We start from the raw sequence: 17644 nt of genomic DNA, 5'->3' as shown, positions 1-17644 counted from the left end.
GCAGTTTTTAGATTGATTTTGAAATTGGATATTTTTGTTGTTGTAGTAGGCTATTGCATCATTTACAATAAATTGTGACACATAACGTTTAATCGTGATCTGTTTTTTTAAACTGGTTTTCTTTGTGAATTAAGCAGTATTCGTTATAATTATTTATTGTAATATTTTCAATGATTACTTTTCAAAAATACACTTTATAGAACTAATCAAATTCTGGTTGTACATGTACTACGGGACACCGTCATGAAATTAAGATAAGAAAAAAAGTCAGTGAACTAATGAATTTCCACGTACAGTGAAATTTTGGTTTATTTTGTTAAAGAAAAATATTTTAAATAAGCTTTACCAAAGCAAATCTTAGAAAAGGCGGAACCAATTTGAAAGCGAGCTAAATATATTTCCTTCTTGCCATTTCATGTTTTTATTTCACTGTGGCTGTAAAGCTACCCTATATCGCCCCCTGTTGTCTGAAATATATCACAACATCAACACTACTTTGACACGGAAGTAAAAGCCTTCGTGGAAATGAATTTCCGGTTTATTACATCTTAGAAGAAATGGCGGACATGGATGAGCTTTTCGGGAGTGATGGAGACAGTGACAATGATCAAAGAGGTAATTATGTTTCTCATATGATGGTTTTTGTAATTAATTGTATAGTAATAGTATTCGTTGTGTCGGTCGTTTTTACGAATTGAAGTTGGAACCAAGTTTTAACGTTTAATGATCGGTAAAGTGGCACTTAAATGCTACGACAGTATGAATTAAAGTGAAAACCGTTAAAAATGCATTTCGATAAACGTTTTTTTAATCAATTCAGAGAAGGAGAGCTCAATATATTCAAAAGTAACAGCTGCAAATAACGCTACGATTATTGTATTGTATTGTGATTATTGTTATGCCATACCCTGTGAAATACGTATTTTAATGTCACTGTGCACCGCGGTGAAGTTAGTTTGAAGTTGGACGTTGGATATTCGACAGACATTGGTCCTCCCGGTCAGCGATAAGTCTTCATGCTGTGCGCTCCGGTACAGACAGCGGTTAACTGAGTTCCGAGGACTCGCCAATGGGAACGGTGGTTCACTTAGGGACTATCAACAATTTGTAGTCCTTTGTAAACGAGGACAAAAAAAATACAAAACTTCCAGAATAATTGCCCAAATGACTCAAAATTACTTCTGAGTTGTGTTACTAAACTACATTTACAAGACACAACAGTTTTAACACATTTCACACAATCTGATCTTTTGTATTATAATTTTTATCCAAAATGACGAGATTCTTTTCAATAGCTCCTAGGTAAATCAGTCTGAATACCTAAAACCATTTCTCAGTGGTGTTACTTAGCCAGACCGATGAGACACAGCAGTTTTAATCACATTTCATACAATCTGATCTTTTTTATTAGGATTTTTATCAAAAATTAAGTGAAGTAAGAATATATTCATGATAAAATAATAATACAAAGTGGCAATAATTAGAGAAATGGCTACTGTAGGTACGAATCAGAGCGGATCAGTTCAGGTACAATCGCAATACCAGGTCATGTGACTGGAGTGGGCAGCCCTAAGATTGTCATTCAAGAGTCCAACAGCAGAGGGGAAGAAACTGTTCTTGTGGTGAGAGATTCTGGTCCAAATCGATCCGAGCCTCCTGCTGGATGGGGGAGAGTCGAAAAGAATGTGTCCAGGGTGAGATGGGTCAGCTGTTATCAGACCTGACCGCCTCAATGTCCTGGAGGTGTACAGGTCCTGTATGGAGGGGAGTTTGCAGCCAATGACCTTCTCAGCAGAGTGTACAACCTGCTGCAGCTTCTTCTTGTCCCTGGTTGTAGCTCCAGCGTACCACACAGTGATTGAGGAGGTGAGGATGGACTCGATGATTGCGATGTAGAACTGCCTCATCGACTGTGCTGGCAAGTTGAATTTCTTCAGCTGCCTCAGGAAGTACATCCTCTGCTGGGCCTTTTTTATGATGGAGGTGATGGTGGGCTGCCACTTAAGGTGTTGGGTGATTGTGGTGCCCAGGAAGCGACATGAGTCAATCATCGTGACGGGAGTGTCAGACAGGGTTAACAAGGGGAGTGGGGCTGTGTGCTTCCTAAAGTCCACAACAACCTCCGCTGTCTTCTGGGTGTTTAGCACCAGGTTGTTGTGGCTGCACCAGGACACCGGCCGTTCGACCTCCATTCTGAAGGCAAACTCATCCCTGTCAGAAACGAGTCTGATGATGGTGGTGCCGTCAGCAAACTTGATAAGAGGAGTATCAGTAGTTTATTTTACAAACAGAAATCTCACTCTACCTGTAGCAGATGGCTGTGTTTTATAGTAATAGATTAAGTGATAAAAAGCAGTTTACATACGGCTTGCAACTTCTCACAGATACATATTAACCACAAAGAACGTAAAGACATCTCTAACTAATATTTTAGCTAATTTTTGGAAGATCTCACTGGCACATTTTCAACCAAGCAACAAACTTAAATTGATTATTATCACCAAGGACAAAATCACCTGAAATTAAGTTTATTCATTGATCAGACAGGTTTGCAAAGAATAAAACCATTGTTTTGCTGTGAGAAAATTATTACCAATGTTAATGTTCTGTGTGTCGAAAGAAAATCATTTTGTTTATCACTTTTTGCAGAATCTGGCTCGGGTTCAGATTCTGAGCAGGAGAGACCTCGATCAGCTAGTAACGCCTCAGGCAGCGAGAGGGAGCGGGACGATGAGGACGACGATGAAGGACAGGACACAGGGAAGCCCAGTATGAATAAGGTGGGTACTTTTTTATTTCTACCTGCTGTGTAAGTCCTTTAATCCCTTTTGCTCTAAATGAATAAAACATGTGAAAAACAAACATTTTCCTAGCTTTTGTTGTATTTTTAGGCATTAACCATTGAGTTCAACACCATACATTAATATGTAATAAATAAGTCTGCATGTAAGTTAATGTTACTTTAGTGCTTCTAATGAAGTCTGAGTTTTAAAGTGGTGATATTCTGTTATATATAACTTTGCTCTTTGTGAAACAACAGAGTAAATGCAGAAAATAAATGCATAAAGGCAAAAACACCCCACAGCCTTTGGCTTATATTCTCTATAACCCATATCTTCTTCCAGAATCAGAATAAGCTTTATTGTCAGTGCTCCAGCATCCCAAAGCACAGAAATTTGACTCCGCAGTACAGCCTGACAAAGGTTATATACACAAAACATGTAGAACAAAACAGATACAGGCAGACCACGAGAGCTGCCATTCGAGGCGCTCATCCAATATAATTAAGTTGTAGGAATCATTATAAATAAATAGTTGTGGGTTTGGCATGTTGTTTGAGAAGTAAAGTGTGATTTAAAACACTGAAAAAAGTGCTTCAGTTGTTAGATCAAACAAATACATTAACATTATAGTAGGAAAAAGAGTCTGATATTTATTTGTTATTTACCAGATACATTTGTGATTTGGGTAACATCATGTTTACTTCCCAATAGGAGCTGTTTGGTGACGACAGTGAAGATGAGCAACGCAGTCAGCACAGTGGCAGTGACAACCAGTCCGAACGATCCGGGAACCAGTCAGATGCCAGCATGCACTCAGATCAGGGGGAAAACGATCATTCGGACGCAGAGCAGCACAGTGGATCAGAGCGAGATCAGCGGGATGACGATGAAGATGAGGAGGATGTAGGCAACAGGTCAGAGGGAGGAAGCCCAGCAAGCAGTGGAGCGTCTGGAGCAGGAAGCCCTCGATCTGAGAGGGGCAGTGCTCATTCAGACAGAAGGTATCATGAAGGAGTCTAATTCATTGTATTGTTTGTTAACCAATTAGACCACATTTACTGTTGTGTGTCAACTAAGTAACATGTTTTAAATTCAGTTCAAGTACTCTCCAAAGCGTTACTGACGAACAGTAAATATCTGAGCTGCTTGAATGTATAAAAGTCCCATTAGTTGATGTGTTGAAAGAAGAAAAATCCACTAAACACAGATGTCTGGGTGACTTTCAGAACAGCCAGAGCTCTACATGTGGTCAGATGGTGTATACATCCAAAGATCCTGTAGATGATGTTTTGTACTGGGAACTGTGGGATTCTGTAACCAAAGGTGTGTTGAAAAACCTTGAGGTTTGGAATCCCAACAGACCTTTTTTTTGACAAACATCAAACAAATAAATATTGCTGCAAAGCATGCCTGCAGATCCCTTTTTTGGCAGAATTTCATCCTGCGAGCTGTAAAAATCATTCAGAAATAGTTTGAGGACTATATCTGTGCTTACACTTCCTGCTGTCAGCCAGCTGGGTGAGGGCGGAGAGGGCTTCTGACGCGCTTCTATTCATCAATCAAACATCTTTTGGCTGTGCAATTGTCTTGTTTATTTTCTTCACAAGCACTAGCTGGCATTTCACACAATGCTGTTGTTCTAAGGTTAGTAGTTCTCAAGGCTGATCGTCACAAAAAAGAAATATTTCGTGCCATGGTGTGGCACGCGGTAAAGACCGTACGCTCATCCCGCCACCCATGTGTAATCGGATCATCCGAAACACCCGAGGACCCACTTAAATAGCATGTGACGCACCCGACACCACCACCACAGATGAAAGCCCAACCAACAAAATATAATTAAAGAACAAATAAATGGCTCCTACAATATCTAAGTATGGAATCTGCATCCAAATGTTATCCCAGCTGTTGGTCTAATTAAGCATCTGTGAAATCTGCATTTAAAATGAGTCCAATTCAAAGCAAATGCAGTCTCCAAACCTTATGTCACAAGACAACTACTGAGGTCTAACCATGTCTGTGTCTCTGATGATGAAAGGTTTTTATTAGCTGTACCAAATGAAGATCATACCTGGTAGAAATGTGACAAATTTAGAAGACAACCAGTAAATTTGAGTGTTGACCAATTAAGCCGGGTAAAAATTAGAAAATCTCTTACCGTACTCATCCAATAATTTCTGTCACACCTTTGTGTGGTCACATGGTCAGTTTATTTATGTACGTTTTTAATTGTGTCTCTGTTTTGGACCAGTTTGCACAGTGATCCTGGGACTCCCCAGTCTGGACCAGGCACCCCTCATGCTAATGGGGAAGCTTCTGGAAGGGAGAACCAATCAGACGATGAGAAGTGGGGAGGAGGTGCTAAAAGCGACCAGTCAGAGGATGAGGAGGAGAAGCGTCATTATTCTGATGAAGACAGGGAGAACTCTGATGACGAGGGGCTGAGGAACAGGAAATCCGGTACGGCGGTGCTGAATGGACTGTTTCAGATGAACTGGCTCACAAGGCTCACACGTTAGCTTTCAGACATCAAATGTTGTACGGATTAGTGTCGAACGTGAGCATGGGGTTAATATGAGATTAACGTTTTAGTTTACTTTTTGTACACAAGAACTTTTTATTTATTTAAACATGCCATCATGAAGAATTTGGTTTGTTCTAATCAGCTGCTGCCGTTTTTATTTTTCAGACTTTGCAAAGGGCAGCGACAGTGAAGATGACTTCATCAGACAGAAAACCAAAGCGAAAGCCGCCTCTGATTCAGATTCAGACAGTGATGGAGAAACAAATAAAAGTGGGGTTTTTCAAGTCTGTTAGGTTTTATATTTTGTTGTTTTTATTCGCTATACAGTGGATTTTCTTTGATGCTGTTCCGCAGCAAAGAAAACCGCAGCAGACGATCTGTTTGGAGAAGCTGACGACATCTCTTCAGACAGCGATGCTGAAAAGCCGCCAACCCCAGGACAACCTCTGGTGTTTATCTCTTCGTTTGTGTCTTGCTAAGCCTGTTCTGTGCTTATCCCTTTCATCAGTGTCATGGCTACAGCTGAAGTCAATGTTCTCTGTCTTTGTGAAGGACGGAGAGGATGGGATGGAGGGGGAGCAGGCAGAAGAGGAGCCTGCGCCGGAAACTCGTATAGAAGTAGAAATCCCAAAAGTTAGCACAGACCTGGGATCAGACCTGTACTTTGTCAAATTGCCCAACTTCCTGTCTGTAGAGCCCAGGTCAGAGACGTAGATAAACACATCAAAATATTAAGGATTTTAATAACGATAAAACCACAAACGTAACTTCATTTTTCTATTGAATCTCCCTTTTTAGACCCTTTGATCCTCAGTACTATGAGGATGAATTTGAGGATGAAGAAATGCTGGATGAGGAGGGACGAACCAGGCTCAAACTCAAGGCAGGCTTTAAATAAAATGGAATGGCAACTTTTGAAGTTTATGTTTTAAGTTTTGCAACGATTGTCTTCTGTTTCCCATCAGGTGGAAAACACAATCAGATGGAGAGTCAAGAGAGACGAGGAGGGGAATGAAATGCGAGAGAGCAACGCACGTATTGTCAAATGGTCTGATGGCAGGTGTGTGTGTGTTACAGCAGCTCCATGTAGGACTTGTCAGCAGGTTCTGCTTTGTGCTCATGGTTTCTGTTCTCACCACAGCATGTCCCTCCACCTGGGGAACGAAGTATTCGACGTTTACAAAGCTCCTCTCCAGGGAGACCACAACCACCTGTTTATCCGGCAGGGTACTGGACTGCAGGGGCAGGCTGTGTTCAAAACCAAACTCACATTCAGGTAAAATGCCAACATGCAGCATCAGTGGCAGCCTGCTTTTAGGATCTTAGCCTCACACAGAGGCATTTATTTCTTTTGAATAGCTACTTCTCATGTATTTTGCTCTAAACCACCACCCTAGAGCACCTGCAACAGCAATAGTGGCACCCTTCATCCAGGCTCTTTTTAAACATGTTCTTTATGCCATAAGTCCACGGATCACCTTGTGCAAGCTGCCCAGGTTCCTCTGAGTAAGAACCCTCTAAGCCTCTTAGCTCCCGCTAGTCCACTTGAATGTTCTGTCTTCACAGGCCACATGGGCCTAGTTAGACATCTTCCAGACCTGATCCACTGGCACGCGTGCGCGCACGCACACACACACACACACACACACACACACACACACACACACACACAAGCTATGATCTGTTTTGATTGAGCATTAAACAAGGAGCTTTTCTCAATGTGCACATTTTTTTTTCATGTAAGCTCTAACCTACAAAAGTACTGAAAGCAAAGCCTTAGACAGAGAAGTAAAACAGTTTAAATTTGGGATTTATCGACAGGAGAAAACTGCAATGGAAGAAAATTGTAGTTCACCCATCGTCCACTAAGGGCTGGCTCCAAAAACAGCAAGTTCCCATTGACTCCCATGTTAAAATGCTACCTTTACAGCTGAAATAAACATGATTACAGCCTGGTACAAATGCATTAATCATAAGGGGAACATGGAATTAATGGGGCAGCAGTAGCTCAACAGGTTGAGCGGCTTGTCCAGTAATCGGAAGCTTGCAGACTCGATCCCGGCTCCGGACAGAGAATTCTGATGTTGTGTCCTTGGGCAAGACACTTAACCCACCTTGCCTGCTGGTGGTGGTCAGAGGGACTGGTGGCGCCTGTGCTCGGCAGCCTCGCCTCTGTCAGTGTGCCCCAGGGCAGCTGTGGCTACATTGTGGCTCATCACCAGTGTGTGAATGGATGAATGATACACTGTAGTGTAAAGCGCTTTGGAGTCCTTACTCTGAGAGGCGCTATACAAGTGCGGGTCATTTATCATTCATCATTATCATAATTACAACAGTGATTGCATGAAAATCATGGATATTCCTGGATGTTAAAAAATCTTAATTTCACAATTAAAAGGAGAAAATGTAAATGTTTTCTCTTCCCATTATCAGGGATCTTCAGAGTTTTTTCATGCACTATGACAATAATCTCTGTATTATTGAGATGGTTCCTGCAGTTTTTATTCCTTCCGCCAGCTTTGTTTTATTATAGTTGTTGATGCACAATGCCCCAAATTCCACATTGTAAAAAACGGATGATGCTTTGTTCTTTTCTTTTGCCATTTTGAGTTTAACCTAGCTAATAGCAGAATCTCTGACTGTCGGTTTATGTGTTGAAACAACACAAAGATATTTCAATACCAAAACCTACAGAAGTGTTGGTGTTTCATGTCTTTATTATCTTTAACTGCTCTGTGTTTACATGGTTAGGCCGTTTCTCAATACCCTAGTACACCAAATGTTCTGAATTTGATATAACGCCTTCTAGAGTCCTGGAACTCCCCAAGGCGCTTTACAACACAATCAGTTATTCATGCATTCCCACACACATTCACACCCTGGAGGTGATGGTACACAGACAGAGGCGGGTCTGCCGTACACAGGCCACGGGTCCCTCCAACCACCACCAGCAGGCAAGGGGGGTTAAGTGTCTTGCCCAAGGACACAACGACAGTGACAGGCTGAGGGGGGTTTGTACCTGCAACCTATCTGAGTCTTACTCCACTTCTATTTCCTATTTGAAAAATGCAACAAATGTTGTTGCCTGGCAGACCAAGAGGGTGGAGCCGTTAATAGATGCAAACACACAGGCTCACAACAACATTGTGATGTCATAATGCAACGGCTAACGTCACAGTGAACCTTTTAGCCAATAACAATGGCAGATTTCAAATGTAGTGCTGAGTTTTTACCTGAAGACGGTGCAGCACTGACAGTTTTAGGCAGAATATTTAAATTTTATTTAAGATGCACTAAAGTGCTGAATTATTGACTGCACGTGTCTACAGCATGATTAGACACTCATTTATATAGTTTATCAGCAAAAAACGTTGATTTGGGGGTGACTTTCTCTTTTAAAAAATGACCTGAAATAAAATAAAGGTCTTGTTTGTTACTTAAATAACAATTAATACATTATGAAAAAAGCAAGCGAGCGAGAGCACTCGTGTGAATAAAGTTTTATTGATAGGTGCTAACTTAAGTCAAACCTCAACACACTAGCATTTTTGATAAAATGTTTCTTTGTCAGAGTGAATACATTATATTTGTATAATGTTTGGTCAGCTTTTTATCAAAACTGGTCAAATACAAGCATTTCTCACTGTTAAATGAAGAGAAATGTTATTATTTTCTTTAAAACATTTATTTACGGCAATGCTGCTTTTATTTTGATAGTGGGCTAGCTAATTAGCACTTTGAGGTATCATGAAAAAACCAAACACACATCAAATTTTACAGGCTACGCACAATTAAATACAATAACATACAACTTTATAGTTATCTGTTTAGACAGAATTATTTGTAGTTTTGATTTATAAACATGACAGTTATGAGCTTTTCTCTCTGCCATTTTCTGTTTGGGGTATCGGTTTGCGACAAAAACCATTATGGGATACCTTGCCAGCCCAAGCCCGCAGAAGGATGCATTAATGCACCCTCGATACAATGAGCGAAGCAAGAACACATCCGGGAACTTTTGAGAGTACTTAGATTGGAACAGTACTTGGGCCAACGTTAAGACGAGTAAGCATATTGAGAAACAACTTTAGAGAAAAAATTCTATGATGTAGCTTTGATACGTGCTGAAAGAATATTGAAAACCTTTTCCTGGCTAAAGGAATATGAGTAAAAACTGCCCCTGATTGCTGTTATGGAGTGTAATTGTTGTTCTAGGGAGGATGGTGGCACAGGAGTTAAGTGCTTGTCCCGTAATCAAAAAGTTGCAGGTTCGAGCCCCACTCAGTCACTTTCGTTGTGTCCTTGGGCAAGACACTTAACCCACCTTGCCTGCTGGTGGTGGTCGGAGGGACCGGCGGTGCCAGTGTTCGGCAGCCTCGCTTCTGTCAGTGCGCCCCAGGGCAGCTGTGGCTACATCATAGCTCATGCCCACCAGTGTGTGAATAACTGATTGTGTTGTAAAGCCCCTTGGGGGGTTCCAGGACTCTAGAAGGCGCTATACCAAATACAGGCCATTTACCATTTATTCTGTTTTTAGGCCTCACTCCACAGACAGCGCCACCCACAGGAAGATGACCCTGTCTCTGGCCGATCGCTGCTCGAAGACACAGAAGATCAGAATCCTTCCCATGGCTGGAAGAGATCCTGAGTCTCAGCGCAACGAAATGATCAAAGTAACAACTTTCAGTTCCTCTCTGCTGTTCTGCTCTACTCATCTTTTGTCTACCATGTCCAGGAATTCTTTTGTTTCTACAGAGGCTAAAAAAGTTTGCATAAGGCCAGTTGTTGACAAGCATGGAGCCAGGTTACATAAAAGCACAACTAACATGCTTATATACGGAGGTCAGTCAGTGAGACAGAAACAAAGTCAGCAGGTCTGCAGAACTGCAGGAGTCAACACAAACCAACATCACTGATAGCATCGTTTTCTGTTTTCCCTTCTTTAAACCTCGACTGAGACAAGACAAGAAGTTGCACAACTGCTGTGCTTAAAGTTCCAAACACCCCGTGGTGTGTGTGTGTGTGTGTGTGTGTGTGTGTGTGTGTGTGTGTGTGTGTGTGTGTGTGTGTGTGTGTGTGTGTGTGTGTGTGTGTGTGTGTGTGTGTGTGTGTGTGTGTGTACTTGGTAATTACAACACTTGGATTTTCCTATATTTCGGGCCTGTTGTTTTTCAGTGAACAACTTAATAACAGTTTGAGTGAATCTGCAAAGCTGCTTTGATTTAAAAGTACAGCTTATTCAGGCGAGGGCAAAAAAACCAAAAAAAAACAGCTAACAAGAACCCAGCTGACAGCCAAAGATCACTGTGGATGACAGCTATCAAAGAAGTTACCCTTGCACCTGCATGTCTCAGTTTGATATAGATGGTTATGAAAATTAATAAATACTGTAAACTAATAAATACTAAGTAGAAAAGTAAGCGGTATTGCCAGTTTGTGTTTGACACAAAGGTTAATAAAAATAATTTTTTTAGATTGTCTCGTTTAGTTTGGAGTCACTTTGCATTCAAATCTCAGTTTTGACATTAATCTAACTGACCAGATTATAATAAAGAAAAAGGTTTATTTTTAACACTTAGTGTAAAATCTTGTGCAGAAAGACTTGAATTCACATTTACTGCAGCAGATTTTGATTCTTGTGTGTTTGCTTGTGTTTTGTGTGTGTGTTTTTAGTGTGATTGTGTCTGGATTGTTGTTTAGAGTTTCATCTGTACAAAGTTTGCCCTTTCAGAACTGGTTGGGTGTCTGACAAGGTTTACTGGCAAATTCTAGTCCATCCTTGGTAAAGTTGAGTCTTATGAAGGATTTTCTCTCTGTGGTTACTCTTGTGTTTGTTCCAGAGGTATAATAATATATCAGAGGTTATCGAGGTTGTCTTGAATTGTGTTTACTGTAGTTTGAGTCCAGCTAGCCCCCAGTCTCTGTTAGCTCACACGGTGAGTGAAGTTTAGACCAAAAAGTTCTACTTTGGTCTCATCTGACCACATGACTTTCTCCCATGCCTCCTCTGGATCATCCAGATGGTTATTGGCAAACTGCAGACGGGCGTGGACATGTGATGACTTGAGCAGGGGAACCTTTCATGCAATGCGTGATTCGAAACCATGACGGCATAGTGTTCTACCAACAGTGACCTTTGAAACTGTGGTCCCAGCTCTCTTCAAGTCATTGACCAGCTCCTCCCATGTCGTTCTGGGCTGATTCCTCACCTTTCTTATCATTAGTGATACCCCACAAGATGAGATCTTGCATGGAGCCCCAGTCTGATGGAGACTGACAGTCGTCTTTAGCCTCTTCCATTTTCTGACAATTGCTCCAACAGTTGATCTATTTTCACTAAGCTGCTTGGCAATTTCCCCGTAGTCTTTTCCAGTCTTGTGGAGGTCCACGATTTTGTCTCTGGTTTCTTTTGACAGCTCCTTGGTCTTGCCCGTGGTAGTAGTTGGAGTCTGACTGACTGTGGAGTGGATAGGTGTCTTTAAAGAGCTCAGACATGTGCTACTAATTAAGATTACTAAGTAGAGTAGAGGTGGACTTCTTAAAGGCAGAGTAACAGGTCTTTGAGAGCCAGAATTCTTGCTGATTGCCAGGTGTTCAAATACCTATGTGCAGCAGTGCAAAACAAATACATTCTTTACAAATTAGACCCTGTCCACACGTAGCCGGGGATCTGCCAAAACGTAGATATTTTTCTACGTTTTGGCCTGTCATCCACACGAAAACGGAGTTTTTTCACACGAAAACGGATCGTTTTAAAAACTCCGGCCAAAGTGAAGATCTACGTTTTCTCCGTTTTGGGTGTCTGCGTGTGGACAGACAAAACCGGAGTTTTAAGGCCCACAACGTCACTTTCTGCGACAAAAAATGCTGACATCACGTGTGCGACCTGTGTTTACACTAGCCGACAGCATGGATGCCCTCAGAGCTGCGCTCGCTTTATCAATTGTCCAAGCGCTTTTTGCTTGTTTATTTTTGCAAGCGGAATTACTGCTCCTTGCGGAAGACCACAGACGAAGGACGAGGTTTAGAACGGGGGAAGTACTGCCGCCTACAGGTCTGGCATGTCCTTAACAACGTATTTATCCGCGTACGTGTGGACAGAGTTATTTTTTAAAACAAGGTGGTGTGGATGCAAGTTTTTGGAGGGGCGGATATTCGTTTTTTTTAAAAACCCGCCTACGTGTGGACTAGGCCTTATACAATGTGATTTCCTGATTTTTTTTGTACATTCTGTCTCTCACAGTGGGAATGCACCTACAATGTGTTTCAGACCCCTCCATGATTTTAGTGGGAGAACTTGCAAAATCGCAAGGTGTTCAAGTACTTATGTTCCTCACTGTACATATATATATATATATATATATATATATATATATATATATATATATATATATATATATATATATATAGTAACCTTGGCCAGAAGGGTGATTAGAAGAAATGGAAAGCACCTGCGTTAAATGTCACAGCAAAGGGTCAGATTACTTAGGGCCATGTGATATTTCAGTTTGCCTTTTTTTTTAATAAAGCTGCATACATGTTTTAAATTCTGTGTTTTTCTGTCAATATGGGGTACTGTGTGTACATTAATGAGGAGAAAATGAATAGATGTTAGCAAATGGCTGCAATATAACAAAGATTGAAAAATTGGCAGGGTCTGAATACTTTCATTACCCGCTGTAACCTCAGCAGCCTTTGGTGGTGCACTTTCTCCCTAGAAGGTTTCAGTGTGGAAATGCCACCTTCTGTCCCTCAAACAATTCCCATGTGTGTTTCTTCTGGCAGAAAGAGGAGGAGCGGCTGCGAGCATCGATTCGCAGAGAGTCCCAGCAGAGGAGAATGAGGGAGAAGCAGCACCTGAGGGGCTTGAGCAGCAGCTACCTGGAGCCAGACCGCTATGATGATGAAGAGGAGGGCGAGGAGGCGATCAGCCTGGCAGCCATCAAGAGCAAATACAAGGGAGGAGGAGGCCTGAGAGGTAAGGCAACCATAAGCTTCATAAAATTCATTCAGGATGTCTTAACTATTTTGTTTCATTAGATTATTTATTAGACAAACTTAAATCTCATAAAAATATTCCCACTTCAGAGGAGCGAGCAAGAATCTACTCCTCCAGCGATGAAGGCTCTGATGATGATAAAGCCCAGAGGCTGATGAAGGCCAAGAAGTTGGACAGTGATGAGGTAGGTGCAATTTCCTGGAGAACAGACAGGGGGCAGTGTGAGACAAGACACTGGTGGTTAAAAGCTAACCACTCATCCTCATTGTGAACAGAAGACATGAAGTACAACAGTCATTCTAACTGGCGTGCATTTCTATGTACTATGACTGTTTGTCCTCCAAACAACACACACACGCACACACACACACACACACACACACACACACACACACACACAAAACATTACCCGATGGCATGAAAGCACTGAAAAGTTTTATAGAAAGTCTGCCGCTGTCGGTACTGTATAATCTCAGCTCATCCTCTGCTGTTCACAGGAGGGTGAGGGATCAGTCAAGAGGAAGGCGGAAGACGATGAAGAGACAGCCACTAAAAAGGCCAAGAAGTATGTCATCAGTGATGAAGAGGATGAGGAAGAGGATGATGAATAGTGTACTATTTTTGACATTTTCATTCCCACTGTAATATCAGTGTTCAGCCCACATGGCCTATAAATGGCCACAATTTGTTTTTGTAAATTTTCTTACTACCTGTGTGTGGGTGAGTGTGTGAGATTGTGTGTTTGTTTGTTTATGATGTGTACAGCAGAGGTGAGAAATAAACCCTTGGGTTATGTAACTAGAACCTTCCAGGGACCTTGTTTTTTATATTCTTAATGAATCATGCAGCTGTTGTGAGAATATGAACCATTATGTTTAGTTCAGGTTCCAAACGAAACACTTATTAGTTGAGTGCTGTTGGTTGATGAAAATTAAATTGGGTTAATAACAGAAGTTACAGCTGCCTTTCTGTTTCACTTGTGTAACAAATACAGCTTCACTCGTCTGCTGGGTTTAGCTTTGAAGCTCTTGGAAGTTTCTTGAGAATGGAAGATGCCCTTGAGCAAAGCAATGGAGAAAGTATTTGGTGGGAAGGTGGGGGTCTTGAAGGAACTGATGAAACCCACCTGACAGGAAAGGCAGGAGATTATAGGATTTGGGATTGGAGACAAAGGGGCTGTAGTTCTGGGAGGGAAGATGCTTTTTGACCTTTTCTGCAAATCCAGAGGAAAACTACAAACCTGCAGAAACACATCTGGTTTAGTAACAGTTAACAGTAGTATCATCCCATGTTCTCAAAATATAAACAATTCATTTTAAAACACTGCTAATTACTAGTACACACTGGTATAATTATCTCAGAATTAGTGCCTTGTGGGACATTTTAAAGGGGACATACTGTGCAAAATGTAAGTTTTGCATCTTGTGCTCCCATGTGGATCTATGCTGCCTCTAGAAAAACTCCAAACTTGGGGAAAAAAGTTTTCTGTCTGTTCAGTTTTAGAAATTATGTGCCTAAAACAAACTGTTTAGAAAAGTCCCTGTTTGTGATGTCACAAAAAGAAATGTAGAACACAACCACCTCTCATGTGCAAGACTCCTCAAAGTCGGAGCTTCTCAGCTTAATGCAGCCTGAGTGAGGGATGGGTGGGCGTGACTAGCTCTAGCTTGCCGCTTACACATTAGCGTCGGCACAGTCGGGGTTTGGTCGGGTTGGATGGCATGAGTTCAGTCTCAAATGGTTTGTGTAGTGTTCACATATAATTCCGAGGGACTTCCCAGGAATGTGGAAATCCCCAAGCCTGTGGGCGGCGTTTAATACGCGCGGGCAAGTCCGCTCCATAAGGCAAACAAAAGGCGGGCATGAGCTGTGTTGCTTTTGAGACTCTTAACCACATTATTTTATTAATTTGCTGCGTCTTCATAATAGTGTGCCACACACACACCGATTTCTCCCCTGAGCAGCAGTCTGCTCCCCAGGGCTAGAGCTCCGATGCGGAGAACAGGCGCACAGAGCTATTCTCTTCTCCCACTCCCACACTAATACGGCAGCTCCAGAACAGCAGCTCTGTGCTACAGACAGAAGTTTACTCAACAGCATGAAAATGAATCGCGCACACGGGAAACCCCCCGCTGGCTCATTCTTCTCGCAGATCGGAGGCTGTCGGCGTAATTTCAGCCGGCTAATCAGTCCGTAGTGTCGCCTCAGTCCCAGTCTGACCACTGAGGAGAAGGTCTGAGAAAAAGAGTCGCCTCGGCACCGAAAACGCAAATCTGGCCTGTGTGTAAAACCAAATTCTGGTGCCGTTCGATACCTTCTGGGGCTGTGCCGACGCTAATGTGTAATCGCCATTAAAGTGACAGAGCCCTGAAATGGCTCATTCTGGAAGATACTGAAAATGTCAATAAAACTGCGGACATCACTAAATTAACTCATTAACTGCCATTGATGACTAAAGTAATCGTTTTAAATCCAACCGCTTGCTGCCATTGACGACTACACTTGTTAATTGTGTTTTTTAAGGGACAAGTCTGGCAGTCAGGCTTTCTGTTCAGAAAACATCTGGCAGTTAAAGAGTTAATGAACGTGTTTTGTATCGTCTAGAACTATAAAAACTTAGAGTAAAAAGTCATATTTTGTCCTCTTTAAAAATCTAATTATTCTAATTGACATTAATAAACTTGTCCAGTAAAATCACATCCTTTTTAAACGTAATGCAATACATATTTCTACGTGTTTGTCTACGCATCAGTGAGGTTATTGACTCTTTACTCTGGCCTCATAAAGGATAAATGACTTTGTTTGCACACTTAATATATTACTTAACAGGAACATAAAACATGGCTTTGTAGTCCTCTAATCCAACCGTAGTTATAGTTTAGAAGAGTATGCCTTTTTAAGAGAGTGAAGCATGCAGATCACATGCTTATTTGAGGATTTACTAGAGTAAGCTGAAATCCTCCTTCAAATATAATTAAAGCTTTTACCACTGTCTTAACCCTTCACAAATCAGTTTTAGAACCATTGCATTGGCTCCCTGCATGTTTCAGGATCAATTTTAAGGTTCTAATGGTTTTAAGTGCCTTAATGGTCTTGGGCCTTCTTATCTGTCAGAACTGCTTTTACCATATGAACCCTCACGGCCTCTGAGCTCCTCTGGCAGGCGTCTCCTGGTCATCTCTGAAGTCAGGACACACACTCACGGCAAGGCGTCCTTCCAGTATTACGGCCCTCGCCTCTGGAACGAGCTGCCCGAGGACCTCGGGGCCGCAGAGAACGTTCATGTTTTTAAGTCCAGGCTCAAGACCCATCTTTTTAGGTTAGCTTTCATCTAATTATTTACTATAGTTTTATATGATTATATTTTAGCTCAGTTTCTCTGATGGCGTTTCCTTGCCTTGCCTTACTTGGCTCATCTGGACTCAGCCGAATATAAATTTTTACTGATGTGATTGTGTGTGTGTGTGTGTGTGGGTGGGGGTGGGGGGGGTAGGGTTAGGGTTAGGGTGCATTAATGATTTTTAGTTTGTTACGTACACTCATTTCATAGTTAAATTCACCCCAATTCAAACTGTAAGTGCATGCATGCTGACTTGTGTCATCAGCAGTGGTGTGCTGCACTTTCACAGACTGCAGTGTGTTATGTAAACCCAATTCTACACAGTGAAGAGTGGGGAAGGGAGGGAGAGGCACTGCTACAGTCAGCACTGACTAAAAGGGGTGAAACAAGAGGGAGGGCTGCAGCATTTTAAGCTCTTTTAGGGGGTTTTCTCCTCCTTTTATCTTTTTTCCCTGCTGTCTGTAAAAGATATCTCAGCAATCCAATAACTGGCCTGTTCTGGACTAAGACTCTGTAACAGAAAGGGTTAAGTCCTGCAGGCAAACATTAAAACATGATGGTGGGTTGTGAGTTGAAGCTAAATTGGCAAGTGATCCACCAATTAGACCTCAGAAGAGGCATCAGCTGGGTCAGCATGAGGCCAGGTTTTCTGCTGGAAAACCCCGACCGGAATCACTGAAAGCCAAGCTCATGTTTACCTAATGGAGCATGCACACAGGTACCAGACATCTTTATGTTGTTTACTTTGTTTTTGTCGTTGTCCTAACTTTTGCTCACCGAAAGAGCTGTAGAGTCTCTGGCTGCATTAAAAAATTGAACAGGATTTTCTTTTTTAATGGATTCCAATTTGGTCTCCCTCATCCAGGCGAGGTGCCTTGACTCTATCGGTCATGCTTCATCAAAGTTTTTGAGCCAGCTCTGTTGTGGTAAAGCTCTTGGTTTAGTGATCCATCCAAGCTTCAGCCCTCACCTATGGTCACTAGATCTTGGGATACAAG

At 41.9% G+C, this 17644-nt stretch overlaps 1 protein-coding gene across 1 annotated transcript; it reads left to right on the top strand.

Annotated features, from left to right (window-relative positions):
• Positions 1-503: 503 nt before the first annotated feature.
• On the top strand, positions 504-14259 carry leo1 (LEO1 homolog, Paf1/RNA polymerase II complex component). The gene is made up of 14 exons (XM_015953912.3): positions 504-615; positions 2650-2780; positions 3495-3784; positions 5035-5243; positions 5473-5577; positions 5662-5756; positions 5860-6008; positions 6106-6190; positions 6273-6367; positions 6449-6583; positions 9845-9980; positions 13093-13285; positions 13396-13490; positions 13804-14259. The coding sequence occupies exons 1-14, from the start codon at positions 558-560 to the stop codon at positions 13915-13917; spliced, it is 1890 nt and encodes a 629-aa protein (XP_015809398.3). The 5' UTR covers positions 504-557; the 3' UTR covers positions 13918-14259.
• The last annotated feature ends 3385 nt before the right edge of the window (positions 14260-17644 follow it).

The sequence above is a fragment of the Nothobranchius furzeri genome, chromosome 9, assembly GCF_043380555.1.
Source record: "Nothobranchius furzeri strain GRZ-AD chromosome 9, NfurGRZ-RIMD1, whole genome shotgun sequence".
NCBI classification, from domain to species: Eukaryota; Metazoa; Chordata; class Actinopteri; order Cyprinodontiformes; family Nothobranchiidae; genus Nothobranchius; species Nothobranchius furzeri.
This window is presented reverse-complemented; position numbering and strand designations above follow the sequence as displayed.